This window comes from Microcaecilia unicolor, chromosome 5 (assembly GCF_901765095.1).
Source record: "Microcaecilia unicolor chromosome 5, aMicUni1.1, whole genome shotgun sequence".
NCBI classification, from domain to species: Eukaryota; Metazoa; Chordata; class Amphibia; order Gymnophiona; family Siphonopidae; genus Microcaecilia; species Microcaecilia unicolor.
The window spans coordinates 162845345-162869432 of record NC_044035.1 but is presented as its reverse complement, the minus strand read 5'-3'; the positions used below and the strand labels follow the sequence as shown (position 1 = coordinate 162869432).

General features: G+C 44.7%; 1 protein-coding gene across 3 annotated transcripts in view; it reads left to right on the top strand.

Annotated features, from left to right (window-relative positions):
* The window catches only part of COL13A1 (collagen type XIII alpha 1 chain), a 1024165-nt gene that overhangs the window by 397644 nt on the left and 602433 nt on the right, over positions 1 to 24088 (top strand). For all 3 annotated transcript variants that reach the window (XM_030203528.1, XM_030203531.1, XM_030203529.1), the window contains exon 10: positions 5299 to 5325. In XM_030203528.1, the coding sequence (XP_030059388.1) occupies positions 5299 to 5325 (27 nt within the window). The remainder of the gene's footprint in view (positions 1 to 5298; positions 5326 to 24088) is intronic.

Genomic DNA, 24088 nt, shown 5'->3' with positions numbered 1-24088 from the left:
TTGGGATTTGAATCCAATGCTATATAGGAAGAGTAGCCTAGTGGTTAGTGCAGCAGACTTTGATCCTGGGGAACTGGGTTTAATTCCCACTGCAGCTCCTTGTGACTGTGGGCAAGTCACTTAACCCTCCATTGCCCCAGATACAAAATAAGTACCTGTATATATGTAAACTGCTTTGAATGTAGTTGCAAAATACCACAGAAAGGCAGTATATCATGTCCCCTTTCCCTTTCCCTTATCATTAAGCTGTCGTTCAATTTCAGTGACATAATTCTTTTTGTCCTGCAGCACAATTCCACCACCTTTGTCTGCCAACTTGATAATGATATCATGATTAGTAGCAAGTGATTGTACCGCTGCTTCTTCCTTTCAGTATAAGTTGTCATATCATTGCTTGTTCTTTTTCTCCAAAAGGGCAAATTTCCTTTGAGCACATGTATTGAATGTGTGTATCAAGAGTTCCATTGGGCCCAGTGGTTCCATTTGGAAGTGTTTTTACTTATTGAAATGTCGATGTAGGGTGTGCATTTGTTTGAAAAGGCTTGTATAATCTGTAGTTTGCATGTAAATTTGAATAGGTCTACTTTCCTCTGAAAAGAATTATTCTTAGGTGTAGGCACAAAGAGAGGCCTTTCTGTAAAACCTGTATCTTTGTGTCAGAGAGAGGAACATCTGCTAAATTAAAAACTGGAATCTCTATTTCCAGCTGTCTTGCCATTTATACTGCCGATAGCTGTGGTGGAGGAACTTGCTCTGTGCAATTATAGAATTGGCTCTCCCTCTCCCCCTGCCTCTGAGTGGATAATGTTGAGGATATAACTAGCATGAGGGGAGACATTCTCTCCTCTGATACATCTCTAGTGGTTCTTTGTCACAATTGTTCTCTAAAAAAGATTGTGCTGGTTCAGGTGGGGGTGGTATTATGACAGGACTAGAAAAGGACGAGGTATATGATTCACCTGAATTGCTCCCGACTTGTTTCCTTCCTCCGTCAGTAGAAATAACTACTCTTGGAGCTGGAGGACCAATAGTTGTACTGGACTGGGCAGCTTTCTGCAATCTATTACTCTCCACACCTGCTTTTCTATGTGTCACATAAGATTTAGCCACAGAATATGGATAGATCAAACCTTTTTTATAATCCATCACGTCTCTTCTAAATTTGTTGTTTTTAACATCTTTAATATCATGTCTAAAATTGTCAGTGCGTTTATTAACATCTGACAATATAGCATCATAGTTTGAATCTATGTCTTTAAGAGTACACAATTTAGTTTCTGCTGCTGGTTTAAGGTCCAAAACATGGACCCGTGACTGGTCTTACTTTGGTGCCTCAATAAAGGCTTTTCATCTGTTACTCCCGTCTTGAGAGTCATGAGTCACCATCTACTCTGTATTGCATTTTGTTTCTCCATAGAGGTTTTTTCCTGTTTTCCTGTGGATTCGGAGTTTCATCTGAACCAGTCGATTGCCTTTCCCAGACCTCATGCCCATCCTGTTGAGAGCGCACTGCACACCTTGGACTGCAAGCAAGCATTGGCCTTTTACTTGGAGTGGACTAGGTCCTATAGACAGTCCACCCAGCTTTTTTTTTTTTTTTTTGATCCAAACAGGATGGGGGTTGCCATCAGGAAATGCACCATTTCCAATTGACTGGCAGATTGCATTTCCTTCACTTACTCCCAGGCTGGGCTGACCCTTGGAGGTCATGTCAAGGCTCACAGTGTCAGAGCCATGGCTATGTCGGTAGTCCACTTTCGGTCAGCCTCCGTTGAAGAAATTTGCAAGGCTCCAGTCCACACATTCATATCTTATTACTGCCTCGAGCAGGATAGCCGATGCGACAGTCGGTTTGGACACACAGTACTGCAGAATTTGTTTGGGGTTTAGAATCCCGTATCTTTCTGTTCCAGGCTGCACTCGCACAGTTTGTATATAGTTTCTGGTTAATTTGTGTTTTGACTTCGTCGTCGTAAGTTCCAGTATCCTAGTGTTGTTTTCTGTGAGCCTGATAGCTAGGGATTCCCACATGTGAGAATTATTGGCCTGCTTGTCCTCGGAGAAAATGAAAATACTTACTGTAGCAGGTATTAGTAGTAGTATTCTCCGAGGACTGCGGGCCATATATTCTCTCATACTCTTCCACCTCTCCTTGGAGTTGTCTCTCAGCTTTTTAATTGTACTGATGGTCCTGTGCTCTTGCGGCGGGTGGGAAGGCACTCGCGCATGTGCAGTGTGAACACGGTGTGCGCTCTTAAGCTATACTAAGCTTTTTACAGCTCCGGACCAGGCTACGTGGTACGTGTTACCCAAATGTGAGCATATATGGTCTGTTGTTCTCGGAGAATACATGCTACAGGTAAGTATCTTCGCTGTTCTCAAATGTTATTTGATGCATATAAAATGCATACACTTACTTCCTCAAGTGTAGTTGAAACAGAAGAGTTCTGCCCAGGTGTAAGAACAGCCTGACTGAAACTACTTCAGTTTGCTGTTGAGATAACTACTAAACTGGCAAATGTTGAACATTGGATGGGTAAAAAGGCAATGGAATGGCCAAGGGGATGGAGAGAAACAGTAGGCAAAAATCTTGCTTGAAGGACTGAGGTTTAAAAAATGGCTTTTCTTTTTTTCTCTTTACCACTGGAAGGATAGAGGAGCAGGGGTACCCAGAAGGCCAAGGAGCAGAGGCAAGGACCAATAGTGTCAATGCTTAAGACTAAGGCACAGTGTATGTATGGTTACCATATGGCACCAGAAAAAGGAGGACAGATTTAACCAGTCAATGGAAGTAAAACCTGGACTGGCTCAATCTGGCCTCTTTTTTTTCTGGAGACATATGGTAACCCTAAGTGCGTGTCACACTAAGGGCACTGAACCAGGTTCTGCCAGGTCTTCAGCAACTGGAGGAAGAAAGTTACATGCAGGAGGTGACCTTTGACAGCAGAGATTTTAAGGATCGGGGAGTGACAGTGGAGTGATGAAAGAACCAGGCTGACCGTTGAATGGGAGAGGATAGTCACACGCAAGGACTGTCCAATGGGAGTTTAGATTACAAAATAAGCAGGAAGCTACTTGTAGTTATATGCTGGAACTACAATATAAACAATACACTGCACACACTGTGGGGGTAGAACACTGGAAATGTATCAGATTTTTCATGTGCACACAAGGATGAAACAATGCATAAATGAAAATTCTACTGGGAAGCTGCTAGTTCTTTGGATTTGATTTTTAAATTGGAGATGGCATTTACTCTGTTTTTTAGTATTGATTAATGAAGGCATGGGGGAGGTTTGTGTTCATATGTGTGTGCCATCTCCATTTAGGGGGAAAGTTATCAACATGGGCTACTGTTAAGACAGGTGATTTTACCACGTCATGCTATTTTAGCATAGGGTCTCATTTCATAAAATTGCTAAATATCCCACATTGATAACTTCCCCCCTTAGTCTGTTATCACAAATGACAAATATACCCAAAGTCATTGAGGGCCTAGTTTTTTATTCTTTCAGTTTGGAAACAATTATACAATTGTCTGGGGGCAAAATAACTCTTCGGAATTTTACCAGAATGGAATAAAACTTTGCATGTAGGAAAAACAGGTAAAAATAGAAAAAAAAAAAAGAACACATCGGGTTCAGAAATGAACAAAATTAGACCAGGGGTTCCAAAGAAATAAGTGCCCCTAAAAATGGTGCATTTCTTTGGGAGAAGCAGTTCCAACTTTTGTGGCATAGAAACGCCATCAATGAAATATAGTAGTTAGGGATTTCTGTTTTGTAAGCTGCTCTTTTTTCTTTTTTTAGAGTGATGGGATATATCAAATTATTAAACTAATCTAAATTCATCCTTTCAAACACCTTCTCCTTGTCCTCAACCCCTCAAACTGCCCTACCTCCAAAACTACCCTGCCCTGAGGTCCCAAAATACTTCGTTGCAACTGCTTTTCCCACCCCAGTGTGTCCCAACACCCTTAATTATCCTCCACTCCCCAAAACTTACCCCCACAACTACTATACTACCCCTGCAAGTACCCCAATAGTCTGCAATATATTCCCACCCTGCAAAACTACCCCACAACTACCCACAGCTACCCCACAGACACAACACTTGGATAGAATACATGCATAGGTACACACACACGCAGTATGCATTTGTAGTCATTCTGATCTATATTTCATTTTCTTTGTTATTGTTAATTGTGTTGTGAAAACTAATGACTGTACTGTTTTCTTATTGATTGCTATGCATACTGCCAACTAATATCTGTTGCCATGGGCAGGGCCAGATTAAGGCACTGGCAAACTAGGCACATACATTGGGTCAAAATGTTTAGGGGGTCCCTGCAAGATGTGCTCAGGATTCAGGAGGCTAGGATTGAAAACAGTGGGCCCGATATTCAACCGGTAGCGAATAGCGCTTTGCTGACCTCCGCCACTATTAAATCTGAAATTCACTGCTGGGCCATGTCTGGGCATGGGCATTGAATTTCTGGAATTCCAGAGCTGGCTAATGTATAGCCAATTAAGTGTGATATTTAGCACTTAACCAGCTATGGGTTACCACATAAAGATAGGACTGGTTTTTAGGCGGTCTTATTTATGCAGTTAACCTGGCCAGTTAAGTGCTGAATATTGACACTTAACCGGCCAAGTGCCACCTCCACTGCAGAACACCCCCAAAATAGCCAGTTTTCATTTTGACGCTAACCAGTTATTTTTAGTGGCACCAGGGCTTTTTTTGAGGGGGGTACTGAGTACTGGCATCTTTTCCGTTGTCTTCTAAAATTGACCCATGTTCCCCAAGTTTTAATGAAAGAGCTCAAGCTCTACACACCAATTCTGTGTTGTCATAAATTCTGTGACTGGCTGTAGGGGGCCTAGCTATTGTGGGGTGGGTCCCTCAGTAATCATTGCACCCCTGAAGGGTGGCCCAGCATTTGAGTACCAGCACTATTTTTAGTAGAAAAAAATGCACTGAGCGGCACTAACCAATTAAGTGTGTGAAAATTAGCAGGCACTTAGCCCTGAACATGCGATTTAGCTAGCCAGGAGCCATTTCTGGCTGGTAAATTGCATTGAATATCAACCTCTATCTGGCTTTTTTTCAGGATTCAACAGATGTTTGCATTAATGTCCAAAACAATGTTTCTCAATGCCATCCTCAGGACACAGCCAGCCAGTCAGGTTTTTAGGATATCCATAATGAATATGCATAAGATAGATTTGCATACAATTGAAATAGTGTGTGCACATGACCTGTAACCTTTTCTTCTACTTTTTCTTTCCCTTCCAGGGCCCAATCGGATTAGACGGCAAGCCAGTAAGTGCATTGGTGCTTCCCAGCAAACTCTCTCCTCTTTCCTCCATCCCTTCTGTGACCTCTGCTTTCCTGCCCCTGGCAAAAAGGAAAATGCCAAATACGGAGCTAATTCAGCAGAGGGGAGAATTTCTGTGTTAAAGATCATTGCTATCTACATATCGTGATTGCCCCTCATGGAAAATGCCTTAAAAAAATATCTATATTTTTTACTGACAGCCTCACCTTTTTGCAGACACAGGTTTTATCATTGCCCTTTTCAGAGCTGGACTTCCCATACCGAGATTCACTTAACACTTAGCTTTTTATAGCACTACTGAGTGTGCACAGCACTGTACAGTGGTAAGTGTTTAAGTACCTGATGCCCCTGCATCGAAGAGCACTCTAAGGGGACAATTCTATAAATCGGCGCATCAGTCTAGGCCCCCAAATACCGTGCACTTTGCATCAATTATATAATGACATCTTGGCACCAAGATTTCATGTGTAGGCATACCCTCTTACGTCATGTTAATGGCAGGCTTAAGTTGTTGCTCCTAGGTGTGCACAGTGATGTGCATAGTTTAAAGTGTTCGATAAACACCCATGCTCTGCCCTTACTACACCCCCCTTGCAATTAGCCACTATGGCACTTAGAGGGGCATAATCGAAAGGGGCACCCAAGTTTTCCTGAGGACGTCCTCGCAGGACGTCCCGGTGAAGGGGCAGGGAAACCCATATTATCGAGTAGTAGTGTCTAAGTGCTATAGACACCTGTCACATAGGCACCTGTCAATTAATGGCACCTTTGATGCACCTAAGTAGCTACCTCCCACTTAGGGGAATTATACTTAGGGGAATTATTTATTTATTTCCAAGTGCTTAACATAGCACAAGCTCTGTATATGGTTACTGCACAGTTTACAGTAAAATCAAATTCTGGGGTAAAGAGACAAGGGGGGGGGGACACACAAATTGTTCCCTAAGGGGCCCTTTTACTAAGCAGCGGTAAGCCCAACGTGGGTTTAACATTCATTCTCCGAGGACAGGCAGGCTGCTTGTTCTCACGACTGGGTTGACGTCCACGGCAGCCTCCACAAACCAGAACAAAAACTTCGCGGGCGGTCCCGCACGCAGGGCACACCCACCACGCATGCGCAGCCGTCTTCCCGCCCGTGCGCGACCGTTCCCGCTCAGTTTTTTTCGATTCCGTGCTGGAGAGAGACGTGTTATCGTCTCTCTCTCTGTCAGCCCCGGAAACCGGAGCTTTTTTCTCTCTTTTGCGTGCGCGTTCGCGCCTTTTTTTCTTTTCTTCTTCTGTTAAAAAAAAAAAAGAACTTTGTCCCCTCGTCATCTTTAGCCACGGGGGCGCCTTGTTGCGGCCTTGTGGCCGCGCGGTCGTTTCTTTTTTCGGGTGTGCTTTTCACCGCCACCATTGACAACTTTGACTTCGCCGATGCGATTTTTCCGTCAATGTCCTCGAAGGTCCCGAGCGGATTCAAAAAGTGTGGTCGGTGCGGCCGGCAGATCTTGCAAACCGATACCCACGCTTGGTGCCTCCAGTGCCTTGGGCCGGAGCATAATACCAAGACGTGCACCTTGTGTCTCGGCTTGCAGAAGCGGACACAGGTGGCGAGGCAAGTTCTTCGGGACCGTCTTTTTGGAACTTGCGCCGGCCCCTCGACGGCATCAGTGTCGACAGCCGGATCTTCGGTACCGGTACCAATGTCGACGACCCCAGGAGTACAGGTACCGTTGGCCCGCTGGTCTGCCGCGCGGGCAATCGGCCCCGGCCACTCCCTCTACCCAGGGCCATCGGGACCGAACCCTGTCAGACCCGATCCCTTGAGGCCGGGGGGGGGGGGGTTCTACCTCCTCTTCATCTCTGCTGCCGAGCGCCGATGACGGGCACCGAAAGAAGACTAAAAAGCACCGTCATCGGTCGCCCACGGCGCACGGGACTACCAGCTCCGGCGCCTCCAGAGATGATCGACGCCGAGGAAGCGGCAGTGCCGAGAGGAGCGTTCCCCCTCGGTTGAAGAGGTGTCGCTGCGTCAGTCCATGGGTACTTTGGTACCGTCTCCTGGACCCGAGCAGCTTCCGGCACCGACACCCACACCGGCCCCCCTGCCTTTCCCGACAGCGAGCCTTGACGAGTGCCTCCGAGCCATCCTTCCAGGGATACTGGAAGGGCTGATGCGCCAGGCTTTGCCAGCAGCGGGGGTGCTTGCGCCCCTGGTGCCGTTGATGGAGGCGCCGGCATGCTCCAGCCCGATGCCGAGACCTCCGACACCGACGCCGCTTGCGGTACCGGTGTCGACCGCCACGCAGGTGGAATCCCCGTCGACGTCGATGGAGGGAGCTTCATCCCTGCCGGCACGGGAGTCCACCGTTCGACGCCATCTTCGAGGACATGGTTCCTCGAAGTCGACACGGGCCCGGTTCAGGTCTGAGCTGCAAGAGCTCATGTCCGACACCGAGGAAGAGGCCTCGTGGGGAGAGGAGGAGGACCCCAGATATTTCTCCTCAGAGGAGTCTGAGGGCCTTCCCTCCGACCCCACTCCTTCACCGGAGAGGAAGCTCTCGCCTCCTGAGAGCCTCTCCTTTGCCTCCTTCGTCAGGGATATGTCTATTTGCATTCCCTTCCCCGTGGTCTCTGTGGATGAGCCGAGGGCTGAGATGCTCGAGGTCCTTGACTATCCATCACCACCTAGAGAGTCTTCCACGGTGCCGTTGCACAATGTCCTCAAAGAGACACTGCTTCGGAAGTGGCTGAAGCCCTTATCTAACCCCACCATCCCCAAGAAAGCGGAGTCCCAATACAGGATCCACTCTGACCCAGAGTTGATGCGGCCCCAATTGCCTCATGACTCGGCGGTCGTGGACTCTGCTCTCAAGAGGGCACGGAGTTCGAGGGATACCGCCTCGGCGCCCCCGGGGCAGGAGTCTCGCACTGGACTCGTTTGGGAGGAAGGCCTACCAATCTTCCATGCTCGTCACCCGCATCCAGCCATACCAGCTCTACACGAGCATTCACATGCGGAACAATGTGAAGCAACTGGCGGACCTGGTCGACAAGCTCCCTCCAGAACAGTTCAGGCCTTTTCAGGAGGTGGTCAGGCAGCTGAAGGCGTGCAGAAAGTTCCTGTCCAGGGGTATCTATGACACTTGTGATGTGGCATCTCGAGCTGCGGCCCAAGGTATAGTGATGTGCAGACTCTCATGGCTGCGTGCCTCTGACCTGGACAACCGCACCCAGCAACGACTAGCGGATGTCCCTTGCCGGGGGGATAACATCTTTGGCGAGAAGGTCGCGCAGTTGGTGGACCAACTACAACAGCGGGAGACCGCTCTCGACAAACTCTCCCACCGGACGCCTTCAGCATCTACCTCAATAGGTGGCCGTTTTTCCCGGGCCAGGCAGGCTGCGCCCTACGCTTACAGCAAGCGCAGGTACACCCAGCCGGCCCGAAGGCCTCCTCAGGCACAGGGACAGTCCCAGAGCGCTCGTGCAAGTCAACAGTGTGCGCCTAAGCAGCCCCCTGTGCCTCCACAGCAAAAGCCGGGGACGGGCTTTTGACTGGATCCATGGGAACATAGCCGCCATCAAAGTGTCCGTACCGGACGGCCTGCCGGTCGGGGGGAGGTTGAAAGTTTTTCACCAAAGGTGGCCTCTGATAACCTCCGACCAGTGGGTTCTCCAAATAGTGCGGTGCGGATACACCCTGAATTTGGCCTCCACTCCACCAAATTGCCCACCGGGAGCCCAATCCTTCAGCTCCCATCACAGGCAGGCACTTGCAGAGGAACTCTCCGCCCTTCTCAGCGCCAATGCAGTCGAGCCCGTGCCACCCGGGCAAGAAGGGCAGGGATTCTATTCCAGGTACTTCCTTGTGGAAAAGAAAACGGGAGATGCGCCCCATCCTAGACCTGAGAGGCCTGAACAAATACCTGGTCAAAGAGAAGTTCAGGATGCTTTCCTTAGGCACCCTTCTACCAATGATTCAGAAAGACGATTGGCTATGTTCCCTGGATTTAAAGGACGCTTACACTCACATCCCGATACTGCCAGCTTACAGACAGTATCTCCGATTCCGTCTGGGGACACGGCACTTTCAGTATTGTGTGCTGCCCTTTGGGCTCGCCTCTGCACCATGGGTATTCACAAAGTGCCTAGTGGTGGTGGCGGCGTATCTACGCAAGCTGGGAGTGCATGTGTTTCCGTATCTCGACGATTGGCTGGTCAAGAGCACCTCAGAGGCAGGAGCTCTTCGGTCCATGCAGTGTACTATCCACCTTCTGGAGCTGCTGGGGTTTGTGATAAATTACCTGAAGTCCCATCTTCAGCCAGTCCAATCTCTGGAATTCATAGGAGCGCTGCTGAATTCTCAGACGGCTCAGGCCTTCCTTCCCGAAGCAAGGGCGCAGAACTTTCTATCCCTTGCCTCGCAGACCAGAGCGTCTCAACAGATCACAGCTCGGCAGATGTTGAGACTCCTGGGTCATATGGCCTCCACGGTTCATGTGACTCCCATGGCTCGCCTTCACATGAGACCTGCTCAATGGACCCTAGCTTCCCAGTGGTGCCAAGCTACCGGGAATCTAGATGATGTCATCCGTCTGTCCATCAGTTGCCGCAATTCGCTGCACTGGTGGACCATTCGGACCAATTTGACCCTGGGACGTCCATTCCAAATTCTGCAGCCCATGAAAGTGCTGACGACGGATGCATCTCGCCTGGGGTGGGGAGCTCATGTCGATGGACTCCACACCCAGGGTCTGTGGTCCCTCCAGGAACAGGATCTTCAGATCAACCTTCTGGAGCTCCGAGTGGTCTGGAACGCACTGAAGGCTTTCAGAGATCGGCTGTCCTACCAAATCATCCAAATTCGGACAGACAATCAGGTTGCAATGTATTACATCAACAAGCAGGGGGGCACCGGATCTCGCCCCCTGTGTCAGGAAGCCGTCGGGATGTGGCGTTGGGCTTGCCAGTTCGGCATGCTTCTACAAGCCACATACCTGGCAGGCTACTACTACTACTACTACTATTTAGCATTTCTATAGCGCTACAAGGCGTACGCAGCACTGCACAAACATACGTAAACAACAGTCTGGCCGACAGACTGAGCAGAGTTATGCAACCGCACGAGTGGTCGCTCCATTCCAGAGTGGTACGCAAGATCTTCCGAGAGTGGGGCACTCCCTCAGTGGACCTTTTCGCCTCTCAGACCAACCACAAGCTGCCTCTGTTCTGTTCCAGACTACAGGCACACGGCAGACTGGCGTCGGATGCCTTTCTCCTCCATTGGGGGACCGGCCTCCTGTATGCTTATCCTCCCATACCTTTGGTGGGGAAGACCTTTCTGAAGCTCAAGCAAGACCACGGCACCATGATTCTGATAGCGCCTTTTTGGCCCCGTCAGATCTGGTTCCCTCTACTTCTGGAGTTGTCCTCCGAAGAACCGTGGAGATTGGAGTGTTTTCCGATTCTCATTTCGCAGAACGACGGAGTGCTTCTGCACCCCAACCTTCAATCTCTGGCTCTCACGGCCTGGATATTGAGGGCGTACACTTTGCTTCATTGGGTCTGCCTGAGGGTGTCTTCCGAGTCTTGCTTGCCTCTAGAAAGGATTCCACTAAAAAGAGTTACTTTTTTAAGTGGAGGAGGTTTGTCGTTTGGTGTGAGAGCAAGGCCCTAGAACCTCGCTCTTGTCCTGCACAGAACCTGCTTGAATACCTTCTGCACTTATCAGAGTCTGGCCTCAAGACCAACTCAGTAAGGAATCACCTTAGTGCGATTAGTGCTTACCATTATCGTGTAGAGGGTAAAGCCATCTCTGGAGAGCCTTTAGTCGTTCGATTTATGAGAGGCTTGCTTTTTTCAAGGCCTCCTGTCAAGCCTCCTGCAGAGTCATGGGATCTCAACGTCGTCCTCACCCAGCTGATGAAACCTCCTTTTGAGCCACTGAATTCTTGCCATCTGAAGTACCTGACCTGGAAGGTCATCTTCTTGGTGGCAGTTACTTCAGCTCATAGAGTCAGTGAGCTGCAAGCCCTGGTAGCTCATGCTCCTTATACAAAATTTCATCATAACAGAGTAGTACTCCGCACTCACCCTAATTTCCTGCCAAAGGTGGTGTCGGAGTTCCATCTTAACCAGTCAATTGTCTTGCCAACATTCTTTCCCAGACCGCATACCCGCCCTGCTGAACGTCAGTTGCACACATTGGACTGCAAGCGAGCGTTGGCCTTTTATCTGGAGCGGACACAGCCCCACAGACAGTCCGCCCAATTGTTTATTTCTTTCGACCCCAATAGGAAAGGGGTCGCTGTCAGGAAACGCACCATCTCCAGTTGGCTAGCAGATTGCATTTCCTTCACTTACGCCCAGGCTGGGCTGGCTCTTGAGGGTCATGTCACGGCTCATAGTGTTAGAGCCATGGCAGCGTCAGTGGCCCACTTGAAGTCAGCCACTATTGAAGAGATTTGCAAGGCTGTGACATGGTCATCTGTCCACACATTCACATCACATTACTGCCTCCAGCAGGATACCCGACGCGACAGTCGGTTCGGGCAGTCGGTGCTGCAGAATCTGTTTGGGGTTTGAATCCAACTTCACCCTCCAGGACCCGATTTGTTCTGTTCAGGCTGCACTCTGTTAGTTGTTCTTCGTAGGTCAATTTCTGTTATGCCCTCGCCGTTGCGAGGTTCAATTGACCTGGGTTCTTGTTTTGAGTGAGCCTGAGAGCTAGGGATACCCCAGTCGTGAGAACAAGCAGCCTGCTTGTCCTCGGAGAAAGCAAATGATACATACCTGTAGCAGGTGTTCTCCGAGGACAGCAGGCTGATTGTTCTCACCTACCCTCCCTCCTCCCCTTTGGAGTTGCATTTTTACTCATTCCTTTGTCATTCAACTGAGCGGGAACGGTCGCGCACGGGCGGGAAGACGGCCGCGCATGCGCGGTGGGCGTGCCCTGCATGCGGGACCGCCTGCGAAGTTTTTGTTCCGGTTGGTGGGGGCTGCCATGGACGTCAACCCAGTCGTGAGAACAATCAGCCTGCTGTCCTCGGAGAACACCTGCTACAGGTATGTATCATTCGCTGTAATCCAGAATTGGGCCGACAGTAGTTCCACCCCTAGTGTGCAACATTTCTGGCACTTAGGAAATATTTGAAAAATATTTCCACAAGGGGTTACTGCGGGATCCCTTGCTGCCACCTCAGTGGGTGGCAGTAAGTACTCCTCCCTGCATTGCCATGTGGTAAGAGCAATCTTATCGCATGGCCATGTCTTTTTTCGGCCTTTTTACAAGCTACGGTAAAAAGGGCCTCAGCACAGGGCCCTTTTTAACACAGTTTAGTGAAATGGCCCCGGTGCTAGTGCAGGGCCATTTGTACCACAGCTTAGTAAAAGAATCCATAAGTGAGTACCTGAGATGACAGAATATATAAAAAGTTATTTTAGAAGCATCCCCGTGTGTAGATGGCATAAAAGTGTAAGGGGGTAAGGGGCATAGTTATCAACGTGAGCTACCATTAAGACATGCTGTTTTAGCATAGGTCCTATTTTATGTAATAACTGAGGTTAATAACTTTCCCCCTAAATATCGATTTTAGAAAGCAGCTATTTACATGTGGAAGCCCACCCCACAGAGAGATTTGAAGAGGGTGTGGTGGAGGCACGGCTTGGGCAAAGAAAAAATCTACAAGCGTATTTCCTACAAGCGTATTTTGCAATGGGAATATACGTGCATAAGAAAACATTTCTCCCTCTGGTTTGCACTAACAAAGTTGCACACAGATTTTTAAAAAGTACTTGTTTCAGCCAGGCCCTTGCACGGGGGATTAAGGAACTAATTTCCCTTAATCCTCTGTTGTTTATTTCTGCCTCCAAAATGAAGGAAAATGAAAACTGCAAACTCAGTACTTAATTGGTGATACTTATACATACAAGTTGTAAATTGGGTCAGCTCTATATGGAAGTAGTACCTCTTACAACTGCAAAATCCCCACTTCCACAGGGAAACTGTTAAATTCATGACACTTATTTGTAAAATGGCTGTGCTCACTGTGCATGCTGGCACATACATGTTCTCTTCTGCATGCCAATGAACACATGGATATTTCAATTCCAGTCTCTACATTCTATGTAAAATAGGCTTTTACCTGACTTACTCTAAGGTCCCAAGGAGTGTTTAGTGGTGGAATTGGATTTGAACCCTGGTTCCCCTGGTTCTGAGCTCATTGCTAGGCACTGGGTTATTTCCTCTAGATGTCCTGTATGCCTCATGTCTTTGGTGCCACAAGCGCAGGCTCTACGCCCTGTCACTCCTGACTTACTTACTGACATGAAATTCTTTGTGCAGATGTACCATATTTGGATATATCACTTTCTGTTGGTAAATTTACTCATAGTCGGTAGCCCTACCAGTGTAGAACTTTGGAAGAAAACTAATTAGCAGAGAAACTTTCTGTCTGGATGATGCTGAAGTGGTAGTTCTTACATCCACAGGTAGCATTCTCCCGTGTAGTACTACATGAGGATAATTCTATAAGAAGCCGATTAGTGCTCAAGAATGTGTACATTATAAGACATTTAGGGCCCCTTTTACTAAGCGGCGGTAAACTCAATGTGGGCTTACCACTCGCTAAATAGGAAGTACCACTGGGCTACCACAGCAGCCTGGTGGTACTTACCACCCCTAGCGCGGCGTAATATCTGGTGCTATTTGTTGGATTATTTGTAGTAAATAATTAGCAGATTTTATACACACAGCTTCAGCTTTAGAAATGTTAATTTCTTTTCTTCATCTCTCTCACATACACCCCAGAATAATTCACTGCTGAGTCACTTTAAAGTTGAAGTAACAAAACATCTGTTTACTCACAGTTTGTAGTTAGATTATATTCAGCAGGCTTATATATACATAATATAATACATTTGGTTTATCAGCTCTTTCCATGTGCTTAGATGGTAAAGGATGCTCACACCACAGATCCTCAGGTTAGGAGAGAGATCATTAGCTCCATGTGCTGTGCTGTTTCTAACCCCCACAGGAAGTTGCATGGGTGTGACCTCTCTAGGCAATTTACATCAGAGGTCACAGAGTAATCACAGAGAAAGAAAAAAAACATTGCTGACAGACAATGCATGTAAAACACAATACATTATTCCAACAAACCCCTTCTCATGCATAACTGTCATGCAATTATTAATTCATACAAAGTCCAAGCTTTATTCGCAGATTCTCAAAACGTTCTCTGGGTAACGGTTTGGTCATGATGTCAGCTGTCATCTCACTGGTGTGACAATAGTGTAGACAGATAACCCCTTCTTTCGCCAGCTCTCGCACATTGTGATATTTCGTTGCGATGTGCTTGGTGCGTGACTGAACCTTGTCATTCTGTGACAGTCTGATGCAGCTCTGATTATCTTCCATTATCTGGATTGGTCTCTGTTCATCTATTCCAAAATCCAGCAAAAGTTTTTCAATCCACATCAGTTCTCTGCATGCTTCTGATACAGCCACATATTCAGCTTCTGTAGAAGACAGACTCACAATACTTTGTTTATGACTGGCCCAAGAAATTTGTACATTTCCATACATAAACACATATCCACTTGTGGATTTATAATCAGAATGATCCCCTGCCCAATCTGAATCACAGTAACATATTAGTTTTGGATTACTATTGGCTGAAATCTTTAATTTACAATCAATGGTACCTTTTAAATACCTTACCATCCTTTTAACTGCAGTCCAATCTGATTTGGTAGGTGAGCTGACCCTTCTGCTCAAAATTCCTACTGCATTTGCTATATCAGCCCTGTATGTGGTAGTCAGATATAAAAGCTTACCTATGGCTGATCTATATTGGATGTTATCTGGTAAAGGTTCTCTTACTGTTTCATCCTTCAGAAAATCAGTGATCATGGGAGTGCTTACAACTTGGGCATCTTGCATACCTAAACTTTCAATAAGCTCATTTATTTCTGCTTCTGGCTTAGAAGATAAGAACCATCATTTTGTTTCTCAATTTCTATACCAAGATAGTATGACACATTACCAAGTTCTTTTATCTCAACATTCTGGTTTAAATATTTTACAATGTCCTTGTACTCTTGCTCACTTTCGCTTGCAATGAGCAGATCATCAACAAAAGCTAAAATGTATGCATATTGTCCATTTCTGCACCTAGTGTACAAGCATTTATCTGCTTCACCTTGCTTAAATCCTAAATTTGTCAATATTTCATGCAATTTGTCATTCCAACATTTTGCACTTTGCTTTAATCCATAAAGACCTTTGTTTAATTTACACACTAGCTGTCTTTGTTTTGTATTTATGAAACCTGTTGGCTGTTCCATGTACAAGTCTTCAGTTATATCTCCATGAAGAAATGCTGTTTTCACATCAATGTGGTTGACTTGCATGCCTTTTGAGACTGCAATGCTCAGAAGTGTTCTAATTGTCGTGTGTTTCACTACAGGTGCAAACACTTCATCAAAATCTTCTCCATATTTTTGAAGATATCCCTTTGCGACTAATCTGGCTTTATACCTTTCCACTTTTCCTTGTGCATTCCTTTTTAACTTGAATACCCATTTGCATCCTATAGCTTTCTTGCCAGGAGGTAATTTTGTAAGAATCCAAGTTTTATTTTTATGCAATGAATCAATTTCTTCTTGTGCAGCTTTACGCCATTCAGCAGCTTCTTCTGCTGGCATTTTCTCAATCTCATCCCATGTTAAGGGCTCTTGAGCTTCTGCTGACTTTGTTAGGTAAGACAGTCTTGGGGGTGGAACACCTTTGTTTTCCCTGGATGAGCGTCTGACAACAGGTTGGTCTGACCTTTCCGCATCCTCTAAATCTGAGAGTCCTTCTCCAATTGATTCCCCTTCTCCAACTGTACTGTCTTCTGCAATGATCCTTTCTGTGTCTGCTTCCTCTGCCTGTTCCTCGTTAGATACAGATGAGTTGCTTTCAGACATCTGCCTTGGTATGGCATTTATATACACTGGCATGTCTATTATGGTTCTAGTTTCATATTCTGGATGATAAGGCTCATCTGGGATAATCCAGCCTTTATCAACCCTTTTGTTTTCATCAAAATATGTAACATGTCTTATGCCAACAATGCCAGTTTTCAGATTCAAAATTCTATATCCTTTGTGTCCTGGAGCATAGCCAACTAAAATGCCCCTTTCTGTTGTGGAATTCAGCTTATGCCTTCTTTGCTTTGGTACATGAGCATATGCTGTACTTCCAAATGTTCTTATGTGTGACAGGTTTGGCTTCCTACCATGCCATGTCTCATGTGGTGTGCGCTCAGCGCCTTTAGTTGGCATTCTGTTTTGTAGGTACACTGCTGTGAGAATGGCTTCCCCCCATAGTCTTTTAGGGAGATTGCTATCTGACAGCATACATCTGGTCATTTCCACAAGTGACCTAAATTTTCTCTCTGCAACAGAATTTTGCTCTGGTGTATAAGCTACTGTTGTGATATGCTGAATGCCTTCTTGTTGTAGAAATGTGCGCATGCTTTGTGAAGTGAACTCACCACCATTGTCGGTCTGAAGAACCTTTGGTTTTCTTTCAAATTTATTGCTCACCATGGCTACGTATTTCTTCAGCATGTCTGTGACTTGACTTTTTTCTTTCAGCAAATAGGCCACACAGTATCTAGAGAAATCATCCAAGAATATTAGCACAAATCTGTTATTTCCCAATGATGGGATATTAAACGGCCCACATAAGTCACTGTGTATTAAGTCCAGTACTTTATTACTCCTATTTCCTGTGTATGCAGGAAATGAGGGTCTCACACCTTTTTGAGTAACACAGTCTATGCATTTCTCCATTTTACCAGTATCTGCACTTATTTCAATGCCTGTGGCAAGTTGCTTACTGTGAAGATCCTGGATCACCTTAAAATCACGATGTCCCAGGCGGCGGTGCCAGATTTCCAGACTACATTTACCATCATTCTTCCTTACTTGCGCCATATGTGAGGCTTCACCTGAAATGCTCAGTTTATAAATATCATTATGCATAAAAGCTTCAGCATACACTTCATCATTTTTAGAGATTGTGCACTTACTGTTTTCAAAATGAATCACAAATCCCTTCTTATCTAATGTAGATACACTAAGCATATTGCAAACTGCTTGGGGAATATACAAGACATCACTTACAGGAATTTCTTTAACTTCATTAGACACTTTGCATTTTAAGAATCCAATGCCTTTTGCTTGGATCTGAGCAGTCCCTGCGTTTGCAGTATTAAGAATACCTTCTTCTGGACACATTTCCTGAAGGAAATCCTTACAATTGGTTAAATGGCATGTGCTCCCCGAATCCAAAATCCAAGTACTTTCATTTGAATTATTATTTACCATAGTCAAAGATTTTTCTGCCATTAGAAAGCTCTTATGTTTATCATTGTCTTTTGTACATGTCCTGCTTGGAAAATTCTTTTGTTCCATTGGCTTAGGTGAGCTAGAGGGGGTGTTTTGTGTTTCCTTACACCATTTAGATACATGTCCCTCCTCTCCACATGAGTAGCAAATCAGCTTGCCCTTGGGTGGAGTTTTCCCATAGCTCCGCCTTCCTCTATTCTTTGCCAAGAAATTTGTTTCATTTCTCTCTGACTGTCTTTGAGAACACATCTCCTCAGAATCATTAATTATGCATTCCTGCCTCAGTTTTGATGCTGCCTGTTCAAAAGATTGCCCTTCAATGGCTTCATTTACAGACCTAAAAACATCAAACTTCTTTGATAGTGAGGTAAAAAGAAATGCTCTTTTCAATGCATCACACATGGGAATTCCAGAAAGTTCTAGCTTTTGAAATGAAGACATAAGATGCATAATGTGATCACCACACTTACTTTTATCCCTTAATTTGGTCTCATTCAACTCTGCTAACCAAATTGGTTGCTGTTTTGCATATGTAGTTGCATACATAGTTCTTAGTTTATATAAAATTTCACTTGCTGTATCCTTTGCCTCCACAAATATGGCTTGTTTCTCTGAGAGAGCTTCAAAAAACATGCACTTCACATAATAGTTTGCATTGTCCAATTCAGCCATATTTTCAGCTGTTCTGTTTTGGTCTAAACATATACTTAATTTCTTTGCTTGAAGGAGACATCTGAATCTTAGCTCCCATTGCAGATAATTATTTTCAGTTAATTTAGGCACCTTGAGAGAGTGGAAAAATGGTGAATTTCCTCCCTCAGCCATTTGCCTGTTTGGTGTGTGTGGGAGGAGAGAGAGACAGACTGAATCTTTCTTTTAAAACTTAAGAGAAAAATTTGGCTTTTTCACTGCCTGGTAATATTTCTCTTCTTCCTTTTTCAATTCCTGGGCTGGGCCCATAACCCTTTTGTTGGATTATTTGTAGTAAATAATTAGCAGATTTTATACACACAGCTTCAGCTTTAGAAATGTTAATTTCTTTTCTTCATCTCTCTCACATACACCCCAGAATAATTCACTGCTGAGTCACTTTAAAGTTGAAGTAACAAAACATCTGTTTACTCACAGTTTGTAGTTAGATTATATTCAGCAGGCTTATATATACATAATATAATACATTTGGTTTATCAGCTCTTTCCATGTGCTTAGATGGTAATGGATGCTCACACCACAGATCCTCAGGTTAGGAGAGAGATCATTAGCTCCATGTGCTGTGCTGTTTCTAACCCCCACAGGAAGTTGCATGGGTGTGACCTCTCTAGGCAATTTACATCAGAGGTCACAGAGTAATCACAGAGAAAGAAAAAAAAACATTGCTGACAGACAATGCATGTAAAACACAATACATTATTCCAACACTATTTTTGTAGCGCCAAGGTGTACCCAGCGGTAATCTGGCAGTGCCGCATTCTGCCCAGATACCGCCGGGTTAGCGCGGGAGTACCTACCGCCACCTCAGTGTGTGGCGGTAAGGGCCCTCCCCCCACCCCCTGATTTACTTACCACACGGCCATTTCCTGCAGGAAAGAAAGGCTTCCCTTTTACCTGCTGTGGTAAAAGGGGGCCTTGACGCCAGTGCAGGCCCCCTTTTGTCGTAGCTTGGTAAAAGGGGGCCCTTAGTCCACAATTACCTATTAAGTTCTATGCAGATTACAGTAATTTCCTAATCATCTAGTACAGTACCTAGATAAACATATAATCTGGTTTTAGCTACATACATGATAAGAAATCATTTAATACAATTAACATAAAAGTTCTTTTGCAGTAATAAATTGATGAAATAGAAATGTTTTCAGATTTTTCCTGAATAGTGAATAGTTACTCAAATCTTATAGAGGCTGGTAATAGAATGAGCTTGGTATGAAATGGATGATGCAAAATGACCATCAAGCCTAATTTTTTTCAAAATGGAAAACTAAGTTGCATTTGGTATATAAATAACCTCTTATAAAATAATGGCCAGTGTTATAGTACACATCTTGTTTGCCTAGCATAGGCAAGGGCAGAGAGTGGGTCAAGTATATATGTACACTCATAAATTGTAACATACCATCATTTACAGGCCCAATATTCAGCCGGCAACTATCAGCAGGGTTTGGGGTTGGGTAATGCAAAAGGAGGCAGGGCTGGGATGTCATCAAAGTGGTAAAGGTGTGGCTTGGGCAGAGAGTAGATGGCACATGAGCAGAGAGTGGGTGGGGCTTGAACAACTCCTCAATTCTGATTGGCTGACAACACAAGTGGCCATCGAACCATTATGCAAATTAGGTTTGAGAAAAGTCACGTAATTTATAGAACTTACGCGCATAATTCAGCAGTACATAGGTTCATATCTTATGAACTATACTTGTAATTCATATCTCTGCCCATGCTGTGCCTAGACTATATTCCCAAGCATACCTACACACGTCACATAAAAGTACATGCCTTTTCATTATCATTTATACCTTTACAAACATACCCCTGCATTCTGTATTCTTGTGCAGAAGTTTACATGCTTTGTGCATTAATTTTTGTGTTTCAGAGCACTACCAGTTGTGTGTGGTGCCATGATTCAAATTAGTTCTGTTCAGCGACAGCACATCATCACCTTGGGCACTGAACTGCAGGGTACCACAGGAATCCATACTGTCACCTATTTTATTTGAAATCTATCTCAAACCTTTAGTTGAGCTTTTTTGGTTGATGGATATAAAGTTATATAGCTATTCCAATGATTAGCACATGATCTCACATGGCCATTAGCACCTGAGCCCTTACTGACACCTATTTAGTGGGCAGAAATGGCACACGCACTAACCATGCGCTATTCAGCAGGTGGGAGGCAGTGTAGCTGTGCTAACTGATTAGTGCTGGGCACACCTACTCTCCGCTCCCAAACACGCCCCCAGTGCTAAAAAATAAAAAGTATTTCTTTAGGGCGAGGGAAGCACAAATGCCAACACTACTGCAGAATGGCTGAGTGTGCCCCGCAGTAGTGCATTTTCCCACTCAGTAAGCACGAATTAGTGTTTATCAGCGCTTAGTATAAGGACCCCAATGTTTGTCATATTTTTAGGATTAGGATTTATTTACCACCTTTTTGAAGAAATCCTTTGTAAATAAATAACCATATATCTGAACAGTATACAAGTCTTCTAGGATGGGCAAGGTAACATATAAACATTCAAAGATCCACAACTTTAAGTATACTGACAACCTGTTGTACTGCTATGGATTTACAGCCCGCCTCACTGACACAGACTACTCAATAATTACCGTGGATTCTTTTGGATTTGTATTAGATAAATGAAACCTTTATTAGAGGTGCTAAATTTGACAATGATTAAGGTATATACAATGGTTAGCTATATACACACAATGATTAGCTATATAAACAATCATTACATCACTGTTCTCTGCATCTAAGCAATGGTAAAAGTTCTTAGACCAGGAAAAGAAGCAATAATACACTATGCATACAATCATCACTAGTCCTTACGTCATCCAGGCTCTTATCATCAGCTGGGGGGGGGGGGGGGGGTGGCGTTACAGCGAAAGCCAGGAGCTTTTTAGACCAGGAACAAGTCCTCTGCACAGTACATATGTTACAGATGAGCTCCCGATTTCACTGAAAGAAACTCCCCTTTTTATTAGGCTCAGAACTCAGGAAGAGCTAAGGAAAATTACAGAATGCTTCTCTGTTTAGGTAAACAAGTCATACTGTTGGAACGTGGTCACATGTTTTCCATGTCCAGGTGGCCAAGCTGAACTTCCGAAAACAAGAACCATCTTTCCCTTCACATAACAAATTAATTAGAGCTGTGTCTTATCTTCTGCATTCCAACTTGTTTTTGTATTTACAAGGAAAGTTACTTTTGGTCAAAGACAGAAGATTTCAGAGTTCATTATCGATCAAAGCAGGATTGAAAAGCAATCCTTTAAATCTTCCATTACACCTGTCTAACAGCAACTCATGACATAGCTGCCAGCTCTGTAGGTGGTGTGGGTGCCAGAGCGAATGTAGAGCTTCAGGTGAACAAACCAGTAGAGAATCCACAAACATGGAGAACTCAACGAAATCCCACGGATAGTCACATACAACAAAGCAGTGGGTAAAAAACCAGGAGTTCCAGATTGAAGATGAACCAAACTTTATTAATCAGTATATTGAGTCAATATACTGATTAATAAAGTTTGGTTCATCTTCACTCTGGAGCTTCAGGTGAAAGCAGGAAGGAAGGTTGTGTCTATTTCAAGGAGGTTTAATTTAATTATCAAGAAAGATATAGTAGAATTGGAAAAGGTGCAGCAAAGGGCGACTAAAATGATAGCGGGGATGGGACGACTTCCCTATGAAGAAAGACTAAGGAGGCTAGTGCTATTCAGCTTGGAGACGAGACAGCTGAGGGGAGACATGATAGAGGTATATAAAATAATGAGTGGAGTGGAACAGGTGGATGTGAAGCGTCTGTTCACGCTTTCCAAAAATACTAGGACTAGGGGGCATGTGATGAAACTACAGTGTAGTAAATTTAAAACAAATCAGAGAAAATTTTCTTCACCCAACGTATAATTAAACTCTGGAATTCGTTGCCGGATAAAGTGGTGAAGGCGGTTAGCTTAGCAGAGTTTAAAAAGGGGTTGGACGGTTTCCTAAAGGACAAGTCCATAAACCGCTACTAAATGGACTGGGGAAAAAGCCACAATTCCAGGAATAACATGTATAGAATGTTTGTACGTTCGGGAAGCTTGCCAGGTGCCCTTGGCCTGGATTGGCCGCTGTCGTGGACAGGATGCTGGGCTCGATGGACCCTTGGTCTTTTCCCAGTGTGGCATTACTTATGTACTTATGAGATGGCAGGAGCATGCTTGGCCCATTATCTGGTCTGAAGCCAGTAGGTGGAGCTTGCTGCCATACATATTAATGTATTTTGAGTGTAACAAGATGGCAGCGGCTGCCTGGGAAAGTAATTAAACCTCCTTGGGTGTAGACGGCTTTAGCCTTGTCTCGTGCATACTCCTATAATTTGCCTCAGAGCCAGGAGTAGCCTTCCGGAGCTCTCCTGGAGGGAGGACCCTTGAAAAATATTCCCTCCCCCAGGCAAGAAATACTCTAGCTACTAAATAAGTATTCAACATAATAAATGTTTATTAAAATTGTCAAAGAAGCCAATCAGTAATTAATGAAATAGTAACAAATAAAATCCCAATAGAGTATAATATGTAGCAAATAAAAACAGAGTTTTCCCTGGGATCTGTCAATATGTCCACCTGCTAGTGTAGACACATTGAGGCTTGCCATCCTCCGTTCTGTTTCCTCTTAAATACTTTTTTCTTCCTTTCTTCATTATCTTAATTATAATTAGCCTTCATACCTAATGAATATGCATCTTTCCAGAATATTCTGTTTCCTGTTATGATGAATCATGATCCAGCACGTTCTATCATCTTCCAACTTCTATCATTTATTCCCTCGAATTCTTTGACAGTTTAAAGCCTGTCATGCACATAAGCATAAGTCTTCATTAGATAATGGGTTTACCTATGTCCTTGTTATGCTAATCACTATGCTAGCCCCCTCCACCCTTTTGCTGAGCCTACAATTTCACCCACACCCATTTACTTCTCCTTCTAATTGTTTATCTGGATACTGCAGGTGTCCATAGTCATAGGAGTCTCTGGCTCTTAGTTGCTGACCAGCAACTTATCACAAGTTATCATAGGTTAGCATAGGCCAAATGTCAAACCACAAATTTCTACAGCCTTAGAAGGGTAGTTTTCAGAAAAAGCACATTTATAGCTCTCTTGCAACTCTTAAGTCTGCTCCCAGCTCAAGAAAAGCAAATAGCTATATTAAAATAAAACTAGAAATGTGGAGGGTTTGTACCTTTCCATGGCTTCTGTGATATACACACGCAACACCCTTTCCTGTCAATCAAACCTCCTTGGTCTTCTCAGCTAATGCTCCTCTGCAGCCTGTTAGCTGACTAAGGAATGAATATCTGATCAATGGGCTGCAGAAAGGAAGATTGGTGTTTCCAAGAAGGTTTGGTGAATTTGAGATGGTGTGATGTCATAAATCTGAAGCAGGTTCACCCAAAGAGATTTTCATTCTCCCCAGTGCAGTCACTGCCATCTTGGTACACCCAAAACAATGTAATTACTAGGGAGACAAGCTCCCGCCTATTGGCTTCAGGCCTGATAATGGGCCAAGCATGCTCCTGCTGTCTTCTGTTCATCAAATCTCCTTGGGTGTTTCCTAAGAGTTAAGCCCTGGAAGGCTGGCTAAAGTAATATTTAACCCATGAGCTAATAAAAAAG